The 18,041-nt window shown below is 38.1% G+C and overlaps 1 protein-coding gene across 2 annotated transcripts in view; it reads left to right on the top strand.

The window, feature by feature from the left end:
• The first annotated feature begins 5,037 nt into the window (after positions 1–5,037).
• Positions 5,038–18,041, top strand: part of DNAJC1 (DnaJ heat shock protein family (Hsp40) member C1) — a 230,658-nt gene continuing 217,654 nt past the window's right edge. For both annotated transcript variants that reach the window (XM_046013522.1, XM_046013521.1), the window contains exon 1: positions 5,038–5,560. In XM_046013522.1, coding sequence (XP_045869478.1) covers positions 5,348–5,560 — 213 coding nt within the window. In that variant the 5' untranslated portion in view covers positions 5,038–5,347. The remainder of the gene's footprint in view (positions 5,561–18,041) is intronic.

The following is an 18,041-nucleotide window of genomic DNA, read 5'->3' as shown; positions in this document are numbered from 1 at the left end:
TTTTAAAAGTTAAACGAGTCTAATTATGGGGTCTTGGCCTAAGAGTCTTTCTGTGGTGAGCAAAAATAAAAGAGAATTATGTATTGGAAGGAGGGAGAGATGAAGCTGGGTCATAGGCATAGTAAAAGAATTTAAATTTCCCATAGCCTACCATTGGGAGCTAAGTTTTCCTTCATCTATCTCTATCTGTTTCCATGTTGAATATATTGCTAATTCAGTATTATTTTAAAATTCTGCCTCCTCTTCATAAATTAAATAATAGGCATTTATATGAGGCATGGAATTTCTATGCATAAACTAATGCCTTAGCTGTGGCCTGTTGACTGAGGTGAACAGCAACTTTGTACTGTTTTTCCCTTTGTATTCCAATTTGGCATCACAAACAATATTAGGACTCAGTGGCAGAATGCCAAAACCAGGCTGTTTAGCCTGAAAGAGTAGATGATGAAGGGGTCTGTTAAAATTTTCTTTTGCACACTAATTGGAGCCTTTGTATATGAGAAAAATACAATGATTGCTGTGCTCCTGCTGAACTGAGGAGTCAGTAAGAGAGAATTTATTTCCTCCTTGGTTGGCTAAAGGGAAAAGGAGAAAAACTAGTTTTCAAATTGTGAAAAGTAATTCAAGTGAGTTACTAGAAACCTTTGGGAAAAAAATCAGTGATAATCTTCAAATTGTAGAAGGTGAGAGAAGAAAGAAATTTTAACATGGATTGTGTTGTGACACATTGAAGTCTATGTAAAGCGGAAAACCTCATTATCTGAAAATACAAGGCTACTTCAGGGTAAGACAATGACCAGTGACTGTTTAGTGACTAAATCATTGAATGTGAATATTTCCCTTCCTTTTGTTCAATAGAGTCACATGCTTTTAATTAGGTATCTATTGTACAACCTTAAGCCGGATTTAGCCCCCAAATCGTGAATGATTTATAGAGTTGGAACAAAAAAATTAAACTGGCTTTGAGAACCAATCATTATTTTGTAAAGATAGTCTTGTCTCCCACCATCTTGGGCAAGCCAGTGATTGGATAAATTTCTGGCGAAGTGGGCAATCACTGCCTAAGTTTAGTAACAAATGGCTTAAAGATAACATTTTTTTTAAAGATTTTATTTATTTATTTATTTATTTGAGAGAGAGAGAGTGTGTGAGTGAAGGGAGGGGCAGAGGGGGACAGAGAGGGCCGAGCAGACTTGGCGTAGAGTGCAGAGCTCAACGCCAGGCTTGATCTCACATCCCAGAGATCATGACCTGAGCTGAATCCAAGAGTTGGACACTCAATGGACTGAGCCACCCAAGCACCCCTAAAGATAACATTTAAACATTTAAGAATAGGTAAGATTTATTTTGGAAACTTTAATACAAGGTAGATGGAAACGTCCCATAAAATAATAGTAACATTTAAATTGCAATTACTATATACCAGGCACTCATTATCTCACTGAATTCCCACAAGGACCTTTAATTTTGGAAGTAATATTACCTTAATTTCACAGATGAGGAAACTGAAAGAGACGGATCACCCTATAGGAGATCCAGGTGGTAGAGCCAGGATTCAAATTTAATCAGTCTGCCTCTAGAATCTGTGCTCTTATACACTATGAGATTATTCAAGTTAATAGTACATTATTCAGAGAAATGAAAACCATGTGTCAACTTTTAGAAATATATTTATTATTTACAACATGGAGAAAATCTGTATTTATGAGGACCTTAAAATGATTAAAATTCAACACTGAAATAAAAAAGGAACTACTTTCTAAAGAGGTGCTTCCCCCAAACAGTATTTTCCTAAACTTTGTCAGTTCAATATAAGTTTGTGAATAGTGTTTGAATAAATAAAATTACTGAGTTAGATAATGTTCCATTAAAGAACATTAGAACATTAAAGAACATTAGAACTTCAAGTCCTCGGGGCGCCTGGGTGGCTCAGTGGGTTAAGCCTCTGCCTTCAGCTCAGGTCATGATCCCAGGGTCCTGGGATGGAGCCCCACATGGGGCTCTCTGCTCAGCAGGGAGCCTACTTCCTCCTGTCTCTCTGCCTGCCTCTTTGCCTACTTGTGATCTCTCTCTCTCTCTGTCAAATAAATAAATAAAAACTTAAAAAAAACTTCAAGTCCTATATTTTTTATATTTATTTTATATTATTTTAAATAATATATTTATTATTTAAATTATAATTATATTTTTATTAATTTAATTAATTTATTAATAATTAAATCAATAATTAAATTAAATAATAAATTAGTGATTAAGTTAAAACTAAATTAATTAAATTAATTTATTAATTTATTAAATTAAATTAAATTATAATAAATATTAATATTTATTTTAAATAATATATTTATATTATTTATATTTTGCTCCTACAATGGAGCAAAAGAGAAAATTTCAAGGTTTAATGAGAGCCAGATATTTCTAAATCTTAGGGTGAATAGACCTAACCACAAAACAGCAATTTTAAGAGAGGTTTGGATTTTTACTATAATAAGTATTATATTCAATTCTGTTGGTGTGGTTAAGTCTGATCTAACCCAAAGTGAGGAATAGATTACCAGATGGCTTCTTCTTTTTTTTTTTTTTTTAAGATTTTATCTATTCATTTGACAGCAGAGCACAGACAGAGGGAAAGGGAGAAGCAGGCTCCTGGCTGAGCAGAGAGCCCCATGTGGGGCTTGATCCCAGGATCCTGGGATCATGACCTGAGCCGAAGGCAGACACTTAACCAACTGAGCCACTTAGGCATCCCCAGATGTCTTTTTTTTTTTTTTAATATTTTATTTATTTGACAGAGAGAACTCACAAGCAGGCAGAGAGGCAGGCAGAGAGAGAGGAGGAAGCAGGCTCCCTGGGATCATGACCTGAGCCGAAGGCAGAGGCTTTAACCCACTGAGCCACCCAGGCACCCCCCCCCCCCAGATGTCTTCTTTAAACCTCTTTGAGTCCTACTGGTCCATGAAATTACCAGTGCACTTTCACAATCACTCACAGAAAGTAAGGGTCATTATGATATTCAAGTTCATGTACAACAAGATCATCACATAATCTTTATGTGGAAGACCCATCCAACAACCTAGATCTTTCTGCTTTCCTCATTGCCAATGGCATATTCTTATAAGATATCTTAGTCACACACACACACACACACACACACAACCAGCTTAGCCACACAGTATCAAAGTTAATTAGGTTTAGACAAGGCCATCATGGTGGAGCTCCCATTGTGTGGGATTCATGCCCTTATAAAAGGAAACAAAGATCTCCATAGACCTCTCTCACTCTCTCTTTCTCCCTCTCCCTCCCTTTCTATCTCTCTCTCCTCCTCACTTGCCCCAGTCCTGCCTTGTAAGGGTACAGAAAGAGGGCTCTCACCAGAACCCTACCATGGTGGCACCCAGATTTCAGACTTCTCAGAACTGTGGGATATAAACGTCTGTTGTTTAAGCTACCCAGTTCTATAGTATTTTTTTGTAGCAGCCCTAGAAGATGAAGACACCCCTGTTCTTGTATCTTTGAAAGGTAAGCCTCAGGATGGAATTAAAATGTGATGAATTCAAGAATATACACTGTAAAGCAAGATATTCTTGCATTCATTTATGACTATTTAAAAATATTTTTTAAGTTCTATAATAAAAGGATTTCTTAAGATTCTTCCTAGGTACTATTTTTCTAACCTTTATCAAATATAATATACACTTCTATAAGAGTGAAAATAGTTTTATCATTCTCCCATTGAGCTTAACTTCCCAAAATGAGAAAATTATAATGTAAAATTTTAAAAACTGGGCCAGCACCCTGAGTTATACAAGCATATGTTCCGTTCTACTTCCTCAAAAAGAGTAGGGAGTCAGGGAGGAGAAGTGGAAGATGCCTAAGAAGAAAATACAGTTGATGCAAGAGAAAGCAATAGTGGTAGAGGAAAAAATTAAAACATACCGAACAGAAGCACTTTAGAACTAGGAGGTAAGACACTGGTGTGGAGGAGGAAAGTTTTAAGGCTAAATGTCTTTTAAAAACATCTCATTGGGGGCACCTTGGTGGCTCAGTGGGTTAAGCCTCTGCCTTCCGCTCAGGTCATGATCCCAGGATCCTGGGATCGAGCCCCACATCAGGCTCTCTCTGAGCAGAAAGCCTGCTTCTCCCTCTCTATCTGCCTGCCTCTCTGCCTACTTCTGCCTACTTGTGATTTCTCTGTCAAATAAATAAAAAATAAAAACATCTCATTGGAAAGGAAACCCAATTGGAAGTGGGCTAAGGTAGGTAAACTGCACTTCCTTAAGACGTGATTGCGTCACCATTACGCATCCTACCAAAACCCTATTCTGTGGTATTATGCCTATGAAACTTACTTAGAAGTATACTTTCTGGGGGCGCCTGGGTGGCTCAGTAGGTTAAGGCTTCTGCCTTCGGCTCAGGTCAGGATCTCAGGGTCCTGGGATCCAGCCCCGCATTGGGCTCTCTGCTCAGCAGGGAGCCTGGTCTTCCTCTCTCTCTCTCTGCCTGCCTCTCTGCCTACTTGTGATCTCTCTATCAAGTAAATAAATATCAAGTAAATAAAATATTAAAAAAAAAAAGAAGTATACTTTCTGTGTTGGTCCGAATTCCATTTCCGCTTCACCCCTGCCATAAAGGACACTCTAGACCACTCACCAGTTATGCCCCCTTTCAGGCGTGGGTTCAATTCTTCCTATATCTTTATGTGCTGACTGTATACTGAAATGCTTGTAACAGGCCATAATCAAATCAGTCTTAAGATATGCCCTTGTTTTCACTATGGGGGGAGGAGAGTAAGAAGGTAGACGTTTCTACGGAAATTTACACTTGGGATGTTTTAGGTACACGCATGATTCCACGTGCCTTAATCTGTGTAAATAAACGTACAGCTCCTCAATGGATGCCAGCGACAAAAACGCATTTCTCCGAGGCCGGGATCTGGGGCACCCGGCTTCCCTACTTCCGGCCCCGCCCACCTTCCCGCGGTTGCTAGGAGACGTGATGTCACCGGAAGAGAGGCCTGGGATAGGCTGAGGCGAGGGGAAGCCTCTCCCCCTCTGCAACCTCAGCTCCCGGCGCTGGCTTTACAGCTGTTTTTAGGCCTGGGGGTGAGGGTCTGCGGAAGATAGTCTGGGCTGCCGCTCCGCCCGCCCACCCGCGGCTCGGTTCGCCGGCTCCTGCCGCCCTAGCCCAGCCGCGGGGCGGGAAGACGGGGGCGCTGGGAGGGCGACTTCCGTGCGGCTGCCAGTGCTTCTGACTGACAGGCACTGTCCCCACAGCCCGCGCTGCCCGCCACGTCCCCGGTCTCGGCTGACGGCACAGCGTGGCTGGTGACCTTTCTGAGCCCAGCGCGATGACGGCTACCTGTTCCCGGCTGGCCCGGCTTCCTCGGCGCCGCTGGCGTCGGCCAGTCCCGTTCCCGCCGCCACCGCGGCCACTGCTGTTGTTGCTGCTGCTACTGGTGGCCGTAGGGCCGGCACACGGCTGGGAGAGCGGAGACCTGGAGTTATTTGACTTGGTGGAGGAGGTGCAGCTCAACTTCTACCAGTTCCTCGGGGTGCAGCAGGTAAGCGGGGCCGCCAGCTCGCCCGAGGGCTGCGCCTACTTCGGCTACTCCGGGGTAGAAACGTGCAGGTCCGGGCAGAAAGGAGGGGGTGGGGCGGGCTTTGACCCTGTTTCCTCGGAGGGAGCCAGGCGCCGCGGCCAGCACCTGGTCATCCTGGGCTCCGGCTGCCTTCCTCACCTGGGCCCATCAGGGTCTCCTCTTAACCCCAGCTCCAGAATTTGCTCCCCTCCCCCCGTTCCTCTTCGCCGTGCTCCTCTTCTCAAGTTCCGGTCTCAGTGACAGGTTGGACGGTGCCACCAGCATGGGGTGGTGATACCTTCTCTTACCTCTGCATTCTGGGGGAGATCTTTCCACCCAGCTGTGTTGGAGGAAGAAGGAGGAGGAGTATGGGTAGACCTTTTACACCTTCCCTTTCCTGCCCCCTGAATGTGAAAAGAATAGTCATGGCTTCCCTAAATTTTCACCTACCCGGTTACACTTACTTAGTTGCTTTCTTACCTCTTCCTTTCCCAGAAGATAGGGAATGCGTTTTGGTCGTCGTCTGTGTTGCAGAAGTTTTTCTTGTCCTGTGCTTTGGACTTTTTAGCCTGTTGGATAGGGGTTCGTATCACAGTTTTTGAAATCTGGAGGATCCTGAAGCCTCCACCGAGTTGGTCCTAGAATTAGAGTAAAAGAGGCTCTTAAGTTTTCTGGGTATCGGAGGCACTTGGGGTGCTACAGGAAGAGAAGCCCAACCAGTAGAACAAAATCGTTTTCTTTTTGTTTTCCTTTCATTTCTTTTCTTTCCTTTTTTAGCTTGAGGCTAACTTGTAAAGTTCGTTTGTTGCGCTTTACTCCTACCTTGGGAGTAGTAAGCGAGAGTAGATATCCAGTCTCTATCTGAAACCTACTGCCAAGGAGAAGATGGCATTTCACTGATTTAAGGATTATGGGGTGAAAGATTTAGAATTTCACACAATCAGATTGAGTCATTCAAAAAATGCTTTGAATAGTTATGTGGGTAAAAAAAAATTAAGGTTTACCAACAATTGTCATCCTAGACAAGATACGAATATGATATGTCATTCATGACTAGATATGAAATGTACATTTTTCCTCTATAAACTATCATAAATTTGTATGAACTATTGAGTTTGACACCAAATGGAAATTTACATTTAATGAAAAATAATGGAATATAAAATTGCTTTTACCCCAGCTCAATGATTTTAAAAATTTCATTTTGTAAGAGTTATAAAGTGTAAGCATTCCACCACTTAAGATTCTCACTTGCAGGGGCACCTGGGTGGCTCAGTGGTTAAGCCTCTGCCTTGAGCTTGGGTCATGGTCTCAGGGTCCTGGGATCGAGCCCACATTGGGCTCTCTGCTCGGCGGGGAGCCTGCTTCCCCCTCTCTCTCTGCCTGCCGCTCTGCCTACTTGTGATCTCTCTCTTTCTGTCAAATAAATAAATAAATTCTTTAAAAAAAAAAAAAGATTCTCACCTGCAAACAATTGTTTGATATGTCTAGATTCATTATCTTCACCTGGTGCCATTCATCTGGTGCCACTTGCTTCTCATGGAGACAAAATATACCTCATTTTTAGAGTGGATGATACTACAATATATGTAAATATCATTAGTGAAAATATAATTCTGAAGACTTTTGTGAATATCTTTAATATCAAGAATACTTTTTAGAATTTATCATGATTAAACTCTAGCTAGAGTCTTTTTTTTTTTAAGATTTAATATTTATTTGAGAATGAGAACACAGGGAGAGGGAGAAGCAGACTCCCTGCTGAGTAGCCACCCCCCCCCACCCCCCCAATCATGACCTGAGCAAAGGCAGGACAGTTAATCTACTGAACCACCCAGGGACCCGTAGAGAGAGTCTTATACATAACTTGCCCAGAGATCTTGAAGGTGCTTTCCAGTTACTCATGGAAATAAGGCCTTTTAAAAGAATACAGAAATTTAGTAGCAGTAGTTTAAAATTTAGATTATATAATCTAGTTTGCATGTGAACCCTCATAAAATTTTCACTTACAGTTTCATGCAGTTTAATTTCAGAGTTAATTAGGCAGTGTGAATAACCAGAGCACTTCCCTATATGGACAAGGATGGGAAAATAAAGAAACATAGATGATCAATTAGATTCATGTCAAAATAGAATTCGAAAAGAAGGATCCAGGAAATTGTTTTAATCTCTGTTTCTCTACCTAGCAGTGTTGAAATTGGAAGGAATGCCAGAAGAAATTTTATCCTACCCAAGCAGAGACACTGATTGAAACAAGTTGTTTACGTTACATTGAATAGTAACTTTCTTGAAAGACTTTTAGTGGACCAGAAATTTGGTAGAGACAAATGCAACCTCTTTTTGGTTCTTAATGTGTAATTTTCAGGCCAGAGCCAGTCAGTCTTTTGGTGACTATCCAGACATGAGGGACCAGGACAAAGTAGATAGGTTACTCAAGAGTTGTTACCTGGCTCTGTACACTCATCAGTTTTGTTGTTAATTCAACAGAAATTTATTTGGTGCCTGCTAAATTTTTTTTTAATATTTTATTTATTTGACAGAGAGAAATCACAACTAGGCAGAGAGGCAGGCAGAGAGAGAAGGGGGAAGCAGGCTCCCTGTGGAGCAGAGAGCCCAGTGCGGGGCTTGATCCCAGAACCCTGGGATCATGACCTGAGCCGAAGGCAGAGGCTTTAACCCATTGAGCCACCCAGGTGCCCTGGTGCCTGCTAAATTTTAAGCACTGAAAATTGACTGGTACATAAAACAAAACCCCCTACCCTCATTAAATTCATGTTTTAGTAGGGGGAAATAATTGGAAACAACCAAACAAGTAAATATAAGTCAGGTGGTCAGAAAAGGCAACTGAAGGAAGTAAGGGTTGAGTCATATTGACAAGTTGGGAAGAGCATTCAAGAAAGGCAAACGGTATATGCTAAGCCCTTGAGGCAAGAGCTTGCATGATATTGGAGAAACAGTGAGGAACCCAGTACAGCTGATGCAGGGTGAACCAGGGGGACAGTAACGTGAGATGAGATCAGAGTCATGGACCTCGGCTATTACATATGTATAAGTAAGTTGGGAATACATGTTGGAGGTTGAACTGAAGAGGTGCACGATTTGACTTAAATTTCAGAATGATTATTGTTTGAGGAGTGTCTGTATGTCATTAGTTACTTAGTGGGATAATTGTGATGTAGAATGTAGAGCGGATGTGGTCAAGTTGTAGATTTAGTTGGAACAAAGTGCTGACAGAATTTTACTGATTGTTTGAATGTGGGATATGAAGGGAAAAAAGTTGAGGATAATCTAAAGCTTTTGGCCTCAATAATTATATAAATACTTCTCTAATTGCCATTGTTACTACTGAGATGGAGAAGCCTGATATAGAAGCAGTTCTGGTTGGGGGAAAATCAGAAATTTGGTTTTGGTCATGCTAAATCAAATGTTAAACATTCAAATGGATCTGGAATATAGACGGTCGGTTATATAAGTCTGGAGTTATAATGAGAAAGATTTGAACTATAGCTATAAATTTGAGAGTCATTGGCACTTAAAAGGCAATTTGAAGCCACAAAACTGAGTAAGTTTACCAGGGAGAGTGAAAGTAAGAAAAACAGAGGTCTGGGAGGTAAGCCATGGGCATTCCAAATTTTAAGAGTCAGGGAGCTGTGGAAGAACCAGCAAAGACCATGGAGAAAGAACAGCCAGTGCAGTAGGAGGCAGACCAAGAAAAAGATGGTCTCTTTCAAATCATGAAAGTAGTGGATATTCTTTCCTTGTTGAAGATTTGTCCAAATGGTCATGGGTTCATTCTTGGTTTTCTATTCTGTCCCATTGATCTGTGTGTCTGTTTCTGTGCCAGTCTTGATTACTACAGCTTTGTAATACAACTTGGAAGTCCAGAATTGTGATGCCTCCAGCTTTGCTCTTTTTCAAGTTTGCTTTGGCTATTCAGGGTTTTTTGTAGTTCTATACAAATTTTAGGATTGTTTGTTCTAGCTTTGTGAAAAATGCTGTTGTTATTTTGATAGGAATTACCGTAAGTGTGTAGATCGCTTTGGGTGATACAGACATTTTAACAATATTTATTCTTCCAACCCATGAGCATGGGATGTCTTTCTATTTCTTTGTGTCATCTTCACTTTCTTTAATCAGTGTTTTACAGTTTTCAGAGTATAGGTCTTTTACCTCTTTGGATGGGTTTAGTCCTAAGTATCTTGTGGTTTTTGGTGCAGTTGTAAATGAGATTGATTTTCTTTCTGCTGCTTCATTATTGATGAATAGACATGTAACTGATTTCTGTATGTTGATTTTGTATCCTTATTAATTCATGTATCAGTTCTAGCAATTTTTGGGGTGGAGTCTTGGGTTTTTTACATAGAGTCATGTCTTCTGCAGATAGTGAAAATTCTACTTCTTTCTTGCCAATTTAGATGGCTAGAACTTCCAATACTATGTTAAATAATAGTAGTGAAAGTGAACATCCTTGTCTTGTTCCTGACCATTGAGGAAAAACTCTCCCCATTGAGGATGATATTAGCTATGGGACTTTTGTATATGGGCTTTATTATCTTGAGGTATGTTCACTCTTAGCTTACTTTGTTGAGGGTTTTTATCATGAATGGATGTTGTACCTTGTCAGATGCCTTTTCTGCATCTATTGAAAGGATCATATGATTCTTGTCCTTTCTTTTATGAATGTGGTGTATCATGTTGATTGATTTGAGAATACTGAACCACCCTTGCAGCCCAGGAATAAATCCCACTTGATCATGGTGAATGATTCTTTTAATGTTCTGTTGAATTCAGTTTGCTAGTATTTTATTGAGAATTTTTGCATTCAGGTTCATTAGGGATATTGGTCCATCGTTTTTTGTTTTTTTTTTTTTTTTTTTTTGATGGGTTCTTACCTGGTTTTGATATCAAGGTAATGCTGGCCTTATAAAATGAATTTGGAAGTTTTCTTTTCTATGTTTTGGAATAGTTTGAGAAGAATAGGTATTAACTCTTCTTTAAATGTTTGGTAAAATTTGCCTGTGAAGCGATCTGGGCCTGGACTTTTTTTTTTTTTTTAAGATTTTATTTATCTCTTTGACAGAGAGAGATCACAAGTAGGTAGAGAGGCAGGCAGAGAGAGGGGGGGAAGCAGGCTCCCCACCGAGCAGAGAGCCGACGTGGGGCTCGATCCCAGGACCCTGAGATCACGACCCGAGCCTAAGGCAGAGGCTTAATCCACTGAGCCACCCAGGCACCCCTGGCCCTGGACTTTTGTTTGTTGTGTGATTTTTGATTGCTGATTCAGTTTCTTTGCTGGTTATTGATCTGTTCAAGTTTTGTATTTCTTCCTGATTCAGTTTTGAGAATTTACATGTTTCTAGGAATTTATCATTTCTTCCATATTGTCCAATTTGTTGACATATCTTTGGTTTTCATAATATTCTCTTATAATTATGTTTCTGTGGTGTTGTTGCTATTTCTCTTCATTTGTGATTTTAATTATTTGGGTCATTTTCTTTTCTTTTTGATAAGTCTGACCAGGGTGGTGTTGTCAATTAATTTTTGTCAAATAACCAGCTCCTGTTTTCCTCTGTTCTATTGGGATTCTTTTTTGTTTTTCTGGGTTTTTTGTTGTTGTTGTTGTTGTTGTTTTGTTTGTTTTTTAGTTTTATGTCATTTATTTCTGCGAATCTTTATTATTTCCTTCCATCTGCTGACTTTAGCCTTCCTTTGTTCTTCTTTCTCTAGCTTCTTTAGGTATAAAGTTATGTTGTTTAAGTTGAAATTCTTCTTGCTTTTTGAGGTAGGCCTGTATTGTTATGTACTTGCCTGTTAGGACTGCTTTTGCTGCATCCCAAAGGTTTTGGACCACTGTATTTTCATTTTCACTTGTCTCCATGTATTTTTTGTATTTCTTCTTTGATTTCCTTGTTGACCCATTCATTTAGTAGTAGGATGTTTAATGTCCTGTATTTGTGGTCTTTCCAAATTTTTTCTTGTGGTTGACTTCATTTTTCATAGTGTTGTGTTCATAAAATGTGCATGGTATGATCTCAGTCTTTTTTGTACTTGTTGAGGCCTGATTTGTGACCTAAAATGTGATCTGTTCTGGAGAGTGCCCCATGAGAACTTGAAAAGAATGTGTGTTTTTCTGTTTTAGGATGGAATGTTCTGAATATATCTGTTAAGTCCATCTGGTCCTGTGTGTCATTAATTTTTTTTAAGATTTTATTTATTTGTCAGAGAGAGGGCACACAAGCACAAGCAGAGGGAGAAGCAGGCTCCTTGCCGAGTAAGAAGCCTGATGCAGGACTTGATCCCAGGACCCTGGGATCATGACTTGAGCTGAAGGCAGAGGCTTAGCCAACTGAGGCACCCAGGCATTCCTCAGTGTGTCATTCAAAGCCATTGTTTCCCTATTCATTTTCTGTTCAGATGATGTAAGTAGTGTGTTAAATTCCCCTACTATAATTGTATTATTATCTCTTAGATCCTTTATGTTTGTTATTATTTTATATATTTGGGTGCTTCCATGTTGGGTGCATAAATATTTATAGTTATTAGATCTTCTTGTTGGATTGTCCCTTTTATTATGATACTGTGCCCTTCTTCATCAGTTGTTACAATCTTTTTTTTGAAGTCCGGTTTGTCTGATACAAGTATCGCTACTCTGGCTTTCTTTTAACATCTATTCGCATGATAAATATTTCTCCATCCCCTCACCTTCAGTCTGCAGATGTCTTTAGGTCTAAAAATGAGTGTCTTAGATGGTATATAGATGGGTCTTATTTTTTAATCTATTCTGACCCCCTTTGTCTTTTGATTGAAGCGTTTAGTCCATTTACATTCAGAGTAATTATTGGTAGATATGTATTTAGTGCCATTTTATTACTTGTTTTGCCTTTGTTTCTGGAGATTTTCTCTGTTCTTTTCTTTGTCTGTTTTGGTCTTTCCTTTGTACTCCAAGAGTCCCCTTTAATATTCCTTTCAGGACTGGTTTAGTGGTCACAAACTCCTTTAGCTTTTGTTTGTCTAGGAAAATATTTATCTTTCCTTCAATTTTGAATGATAGCCTTGCTGGGTAGACTATTCTTGGCTGCAGATTTTTTCCTGTTCAGCACTTTGAGTATATCATGCTGCTCCCTTCTGGCTTGCCAAGTTTCTGTTGAGAAATCTGTAGATTTGCCTTATGTGTCTTCCCTTATAAGTTAAGGACTTATTTTGTTTTGCTCCTTTTAAGATTTTTTTAATCACTGTATTTTTCAAATGTAATTACAATATGTCTTGGTCTTGGCCCACTTTTGTTGATTTGGATGGGAATTCTCTGTGCCTCCTGAATCTGGATATCTGTTTCCTTCTGCAGATTAGGGAATTTTTCAGCTATTATTTCCTCAAATAAATTTTCTGCCTCCTTTTGTCTCTTCTACTTCTGAGACTCCAGTGATACCAATGTTACTATGTTTGATGGACCACTGAGTTCCCTAAGTCTGTTCTCATGTTCCACAATTCTTTTTTCTCTCTTTTGTTCAGCTTCATTATTTTCCATTTTTCTGTCCTCTGTGTCACTTATTTTTCACTCTGATTCTTCCAGCCTTGTGTTCATTGCATCAAACCTGTTTCCAATCCCAGTTATTGCATTTTTCATTTCTGACTGTTTTTTAATGCCTTTAGTTTCGTGGTAAGAGTCTCCCTGAAGTCTTCCTTTCTTTTCTGAAGCCCAGCTGAAATGATTACTGTGTTTTAAGTAAAATCACAGTATTCTATTTTAAGAGGGAAATATTTTGGTTTTTTACTTATATTTGCTGAAATTTTGTTGAAGAGTGTCATTAGGACTTAATTAGAAATTTAGTTCAGGATCTGGGTCTCATTCCGGTCCTTGTATATACTAAGGTAAGGTTAGGATTCATTCACTTATTTAGTAAGTGTTTCTGATTAATGTCATCCCACCGACTGAAATCTGATATGTAATTTAGCATGTTGCAAAAGCAAGAGTATGCCACATTCTACACTTCTGGTTAGAATATGTTTTTAAGATAATGTTTCATTATTAGACACTCATTTTTGTGCCAGTAAGGCAGTAAGCATAAAGCTCTGTGCAACTACACAGTCAGCTAATAGAGTTTGAATTGTTAAAGCTGAAGAGTAGTTGTTGAAGATAAGAGCCTAAGATCAAGTATTAAATAAAGAGTATGTCATAGTATAAACAGTGGAAAGTGGAAAAGAAGCAATATAAAAATACCACTGAGAGCAAACACTAGAATTCTAAGAGAGAATAATTTCCTCGGGTAAACGAATTCTGGAATACATGCAACTCCTGGTTATAGAAGGCACAAGAATTTTAAAAAGCTACATGAGACTCTAATGAGCAGTAGTCAAATCAAGTTAAGACCAGAAGGATCATTGTCATTTACTGGAAAGGTCTGAACAGATCATATAGAAATCATATGGTTCATATACATGCCTACTAAGGAAGCTAGAGACTTCTTACTTCTAGTCAATTTTTGAGGACTTTATTCATACCACATAAAAATGGGTTAAGTTGTGGAAGCTATCCCATGAACAATTGAAGTTATACATTACCAGGAAGCTTCTCAAATTAGTTATTTTCAATGATCACACTTTTAGTTAACAGATAAAAGATTAGTATTCATATTCTTTTCTGACTTTAAGTGGTGTTTTTTGTTAAAAGCTGGTTTCTAAATTTGATTTAAGGAAGTTAACATGTATGGATACTGTAGGATGGTTGGAAATTGTGATTTTATTTGTTGTTGATCATATCCTATCTTATAGTATTTTTTTAATGGATCTTTTATCTATTGTAGGAAATAGACTTCTTATGTTTAAAGAATTTTGGTTTAGACATTTGATAAAGTTCAAATGATTACCATGCTATAAAATTCTATAATAGTTATACAGAATTAATGTTTCAACTTTTTGTATCATGCCTTTGTAAGTAGTATATGAGGTTCAACTTAGAATAAATTAGATTGAGCTTCAAATTAGTTATTGTGGAAAGTGTCAGAGGTTTTCAAAAATATTATCATCTCTTAAACTATTATTGAAACTTATTTTGAATCACCTTCAAGCCTGCAGCATATTTGGCATGTTATTCTCATTAATAGCGCATTTTTAGGATGGATTTGATTTTCAGCTGTAGCTAATAATGACTGGAGCTAAATTTGGTGACTAAATTAGGTTAGCAGGCTTGGGTAAATATAGTTTGAACTGATAAAGAGATCTGTATATAAATTTCATATAAGGTTCATAAACTAGTTTAAGGCCTGTTCTCAAAGAAGAGTTGCAGAGAAGTTTGGAGCAATATCAATGACTTTTGGAATGCTTATTACTTTGTGCATAGCAATTTTTTTTTTTGAAGATTTTATTTATTTATTTGACAGAGAGAGATCACAAGTAGACAGAGAGGCAGGCAGAGAGAGAGAGAGGGAAGCAGGCTCGCCGCTGAGCAGAGAGCCCGATGCGGGACTCCATCCCAGGACCCTGAGATCATGACCTGAGCCAAAGGCAGCAGCTTAACCCACTGAGCCACCCAGGCGCCCCTGTGCGTAGCAAATTTTTTTAAAGATTCTTTACCTAAAGGAGAACAATATATAAAGATTACCTTAATTTTAGAGAGGTAGGAAAATACTGAGCTAGAATGAAATAATTAATTTGCCTGCTTTTAATATTAAAAACAAGTATTCATTATATACTACTTCTGTAATAAAGCTAGGTAAAGCAGAGGGGAGAGGAACCAGAATAAATGTTAGAGATAGGGACAATACCTGAGAATACCACTGAGGTGAGAAAGTCGGAAGTACACAGGGAGAAGGAAATGTGGAAAAATTCAAAAAATTCAAAAACTACAAGTAAAAATGGTAATGGAGTAATATCTCCATCTTGTGGCCTTCTTTGGATATTGTCATTAAAAATGTGGAGGGGTTGTATTTTCACAACTGTAGGCATAAGTAAAAATAAAATATGAATCAGGTGAAAATAAAATATAGGTCAGAGATTTTTGGAGCGTTTTGTGGGGATGTTTAAAACCAAGTTTCCCAGGGTGCCTGGGTGGCTCAGTGGGTTGAGCTCCTGCCTTCGGCTCAGGTCATGATCTCAGTGTCCTGGGGTGGAGCCCCGCATCGGGGCTCCCTGCTCAGCAGGGAGTCTGCTTCTCCCTCTGCTTCTGACCCTGCCCCCGCTTGTGCTCTCTTACATGCTCTCTCTCAAATAAATAAATAAAAATTTAAAAAAAAAGTTTCCCAATTGATGTGCTATAAGCAACTGTGTTTAGATGGAACTTAACAGTTTGATGGAACTTAACAGTTTACTCCAATGTGTCTTTACAAATATAATTTTCTGTGAAATACCATGGTATGAAAAAGGTTGGAAAAGCACTATAAAGCACTATAAAGATACAGTTCTGATGTTTTTCTTCCAGGAGAAAATTTATAAGCATATGTGTATTGTATGCTAATATAAGTAATTATATATTATATATATTATGTATTCTGTACATATTCTATATATATGTGTTCTATATATTAGATAGAATATGTATAGAATACATGTCTGCAGATACACACACATACATAAGTATGATTGTCCTATAAAATGAGTCTTATTAAAATCTTGGCTATACTAAAGATCCTTATTTAGCTCTCATAGATACAAAAACATTATTTACTGTATCAGTGAGAGAATCTGACTATAAAAGGAATCAATAAGTCTTTGATGACTCAGTGTCCTTCAGATACTTGATTAGTCATTCTGGATGATGGAATAATCTTTAAACATTACCATAGTTTGCAGTAACTTAGAGGAATACTTTAATTATTTGTACCAATCCTCTGTGTGAAGAGGATACAAATTACTTTGGAATATATAAATAAATAAATTCTGAGTAGCCTAAAGTAATATTTGTGACATTAGGAGATAGGCAATATCTTACTTAGAAATCCAACTGACAGGGGCGCCTGGGTGGCTCAGTGGGTTAAAGCCTCTGCCTTCCGCTCGGGTCATGATCCCGGGGTCCTGGGATCGAGCCCCGCGTGGGGGGGGGGGGGGTCTCTGCTCAGCAGGGAGCCTGCTTCCCTCTCTCTCTCTCTGCCTGCCTCTCTGCCTACTTGTGATTTCTGTCTGTCAAATAAATAAAATCTTAAAAAAAAAAAGAAATCCAACTGACATATATTTCCAAATGCTAAATTTGGAGCATTTGACACTTTTTCAAGACATTGATTTCTTAGAGCAGCACTGTGTGATAGATATATAATACAAACCACGTATATAATTTTAAATTTCTTAGAAACTACATTTAGAAAGTAAAAACAGATTAATTTAATAATATATTTAATGCAATGTATCAAAAATATTTCAACATATAATCACATTTTAAATAATTATTAATGAAATAGTTCACATTCTAGCTTTTTTAGTGTCCTCAAAATCTGGTATGTATTTTACATTTATACTTCTAGTCCACTTCAATTCAGATACTAAGTTTTGATAGAAAATACTTTATCTGCATTGAGATATCATAAAATATACTGCTAATGAGTGGATTCGTGTACCCCAGATCTTCTAAGCACACTTAAAAGCTTTCTAGTAACTGAATCAAGCATCATGTTTTAAATTTAAATGTAAATTAATCAAATAAAATAAAAAATCTGGTTTTTAAATTGTACTAGTGCATTTCAAGTGCTTAAATATGGCTAATGGCACCACTTTGGAAAGCCCAGGCTTAGAAAATTAACATTTCTGTGTTGTATAGATATATCTAAATTTTTTGGATAAAGTCACTTATTACTATGTCTATTTTGTCAGGGACATAGTTTTTACTTTTTGTATTTTTTAAAAATTTTAACTAAGCATTGTTTTGTTGCTTTCTTTTGTTTTTAGATTGTTCCAGTTTTGCTAGATATCATCTTCCTTGTTAATTATCTGTACATTTTTCCATTCTTTTCTTTGGTCCATAAAGTCCATGCTACTCTTCTAGGGACAGTGGTTTCTCTATGTCTCTATGCATAGAGAACAGTCTGCTAATAAAGGTGTTTTCAAATAATCAGCTTGATTCAAATGGGTTATTTACTTTTGCTGACTTGCCTGTTGTATTTGATAATTCTTAAAGTTATTAATATGTTAAGTTTTCAATGTTTCTTTAACCAAGAATTCACCAGTATTCCTGGTTTGTAATTAACTTTGAGGTTGCCCATTCTATTCTGAAACTCATCCATCAAATATATTGCTAGCTATGAAACAGTTACTATATTCTCTGGTGTCATCTGTTTTGATTATTATAGCTCTAATGAAATGGTTTTAAAGGAGATTTCTAGATGCAGTTCTGTTTATGTGCCACTGTTTTGGCTCTTTATCAATCAGGGGTGCCAAATCATCTTTTTTACTAACTGCCTCTGCCACCTACACATAGCTCCTAGTAAGGATTGCCTTCCTTTAGAGTGAATAATTGTCGATCTTTTTGAGTTTACCTTTT

Source organism: Meles meles, chromosome 7 (genome assembly GCF_922984935.1).
Source record: "Meles meles chromosome 7, mMelMel3.1 paternal haplotype, whole genome shotgun sequence".
NCBI classification, from domain to species: Eukaryota; Metazoa; Chordata; class Mammalia; order Carnivora; family Mustelidae; genus Meles; species Meles meles.
Note: the sequence above shows the minus strand (reverse complement) of the source record. Positions and strands in the feature narration are given on the sequence as shown.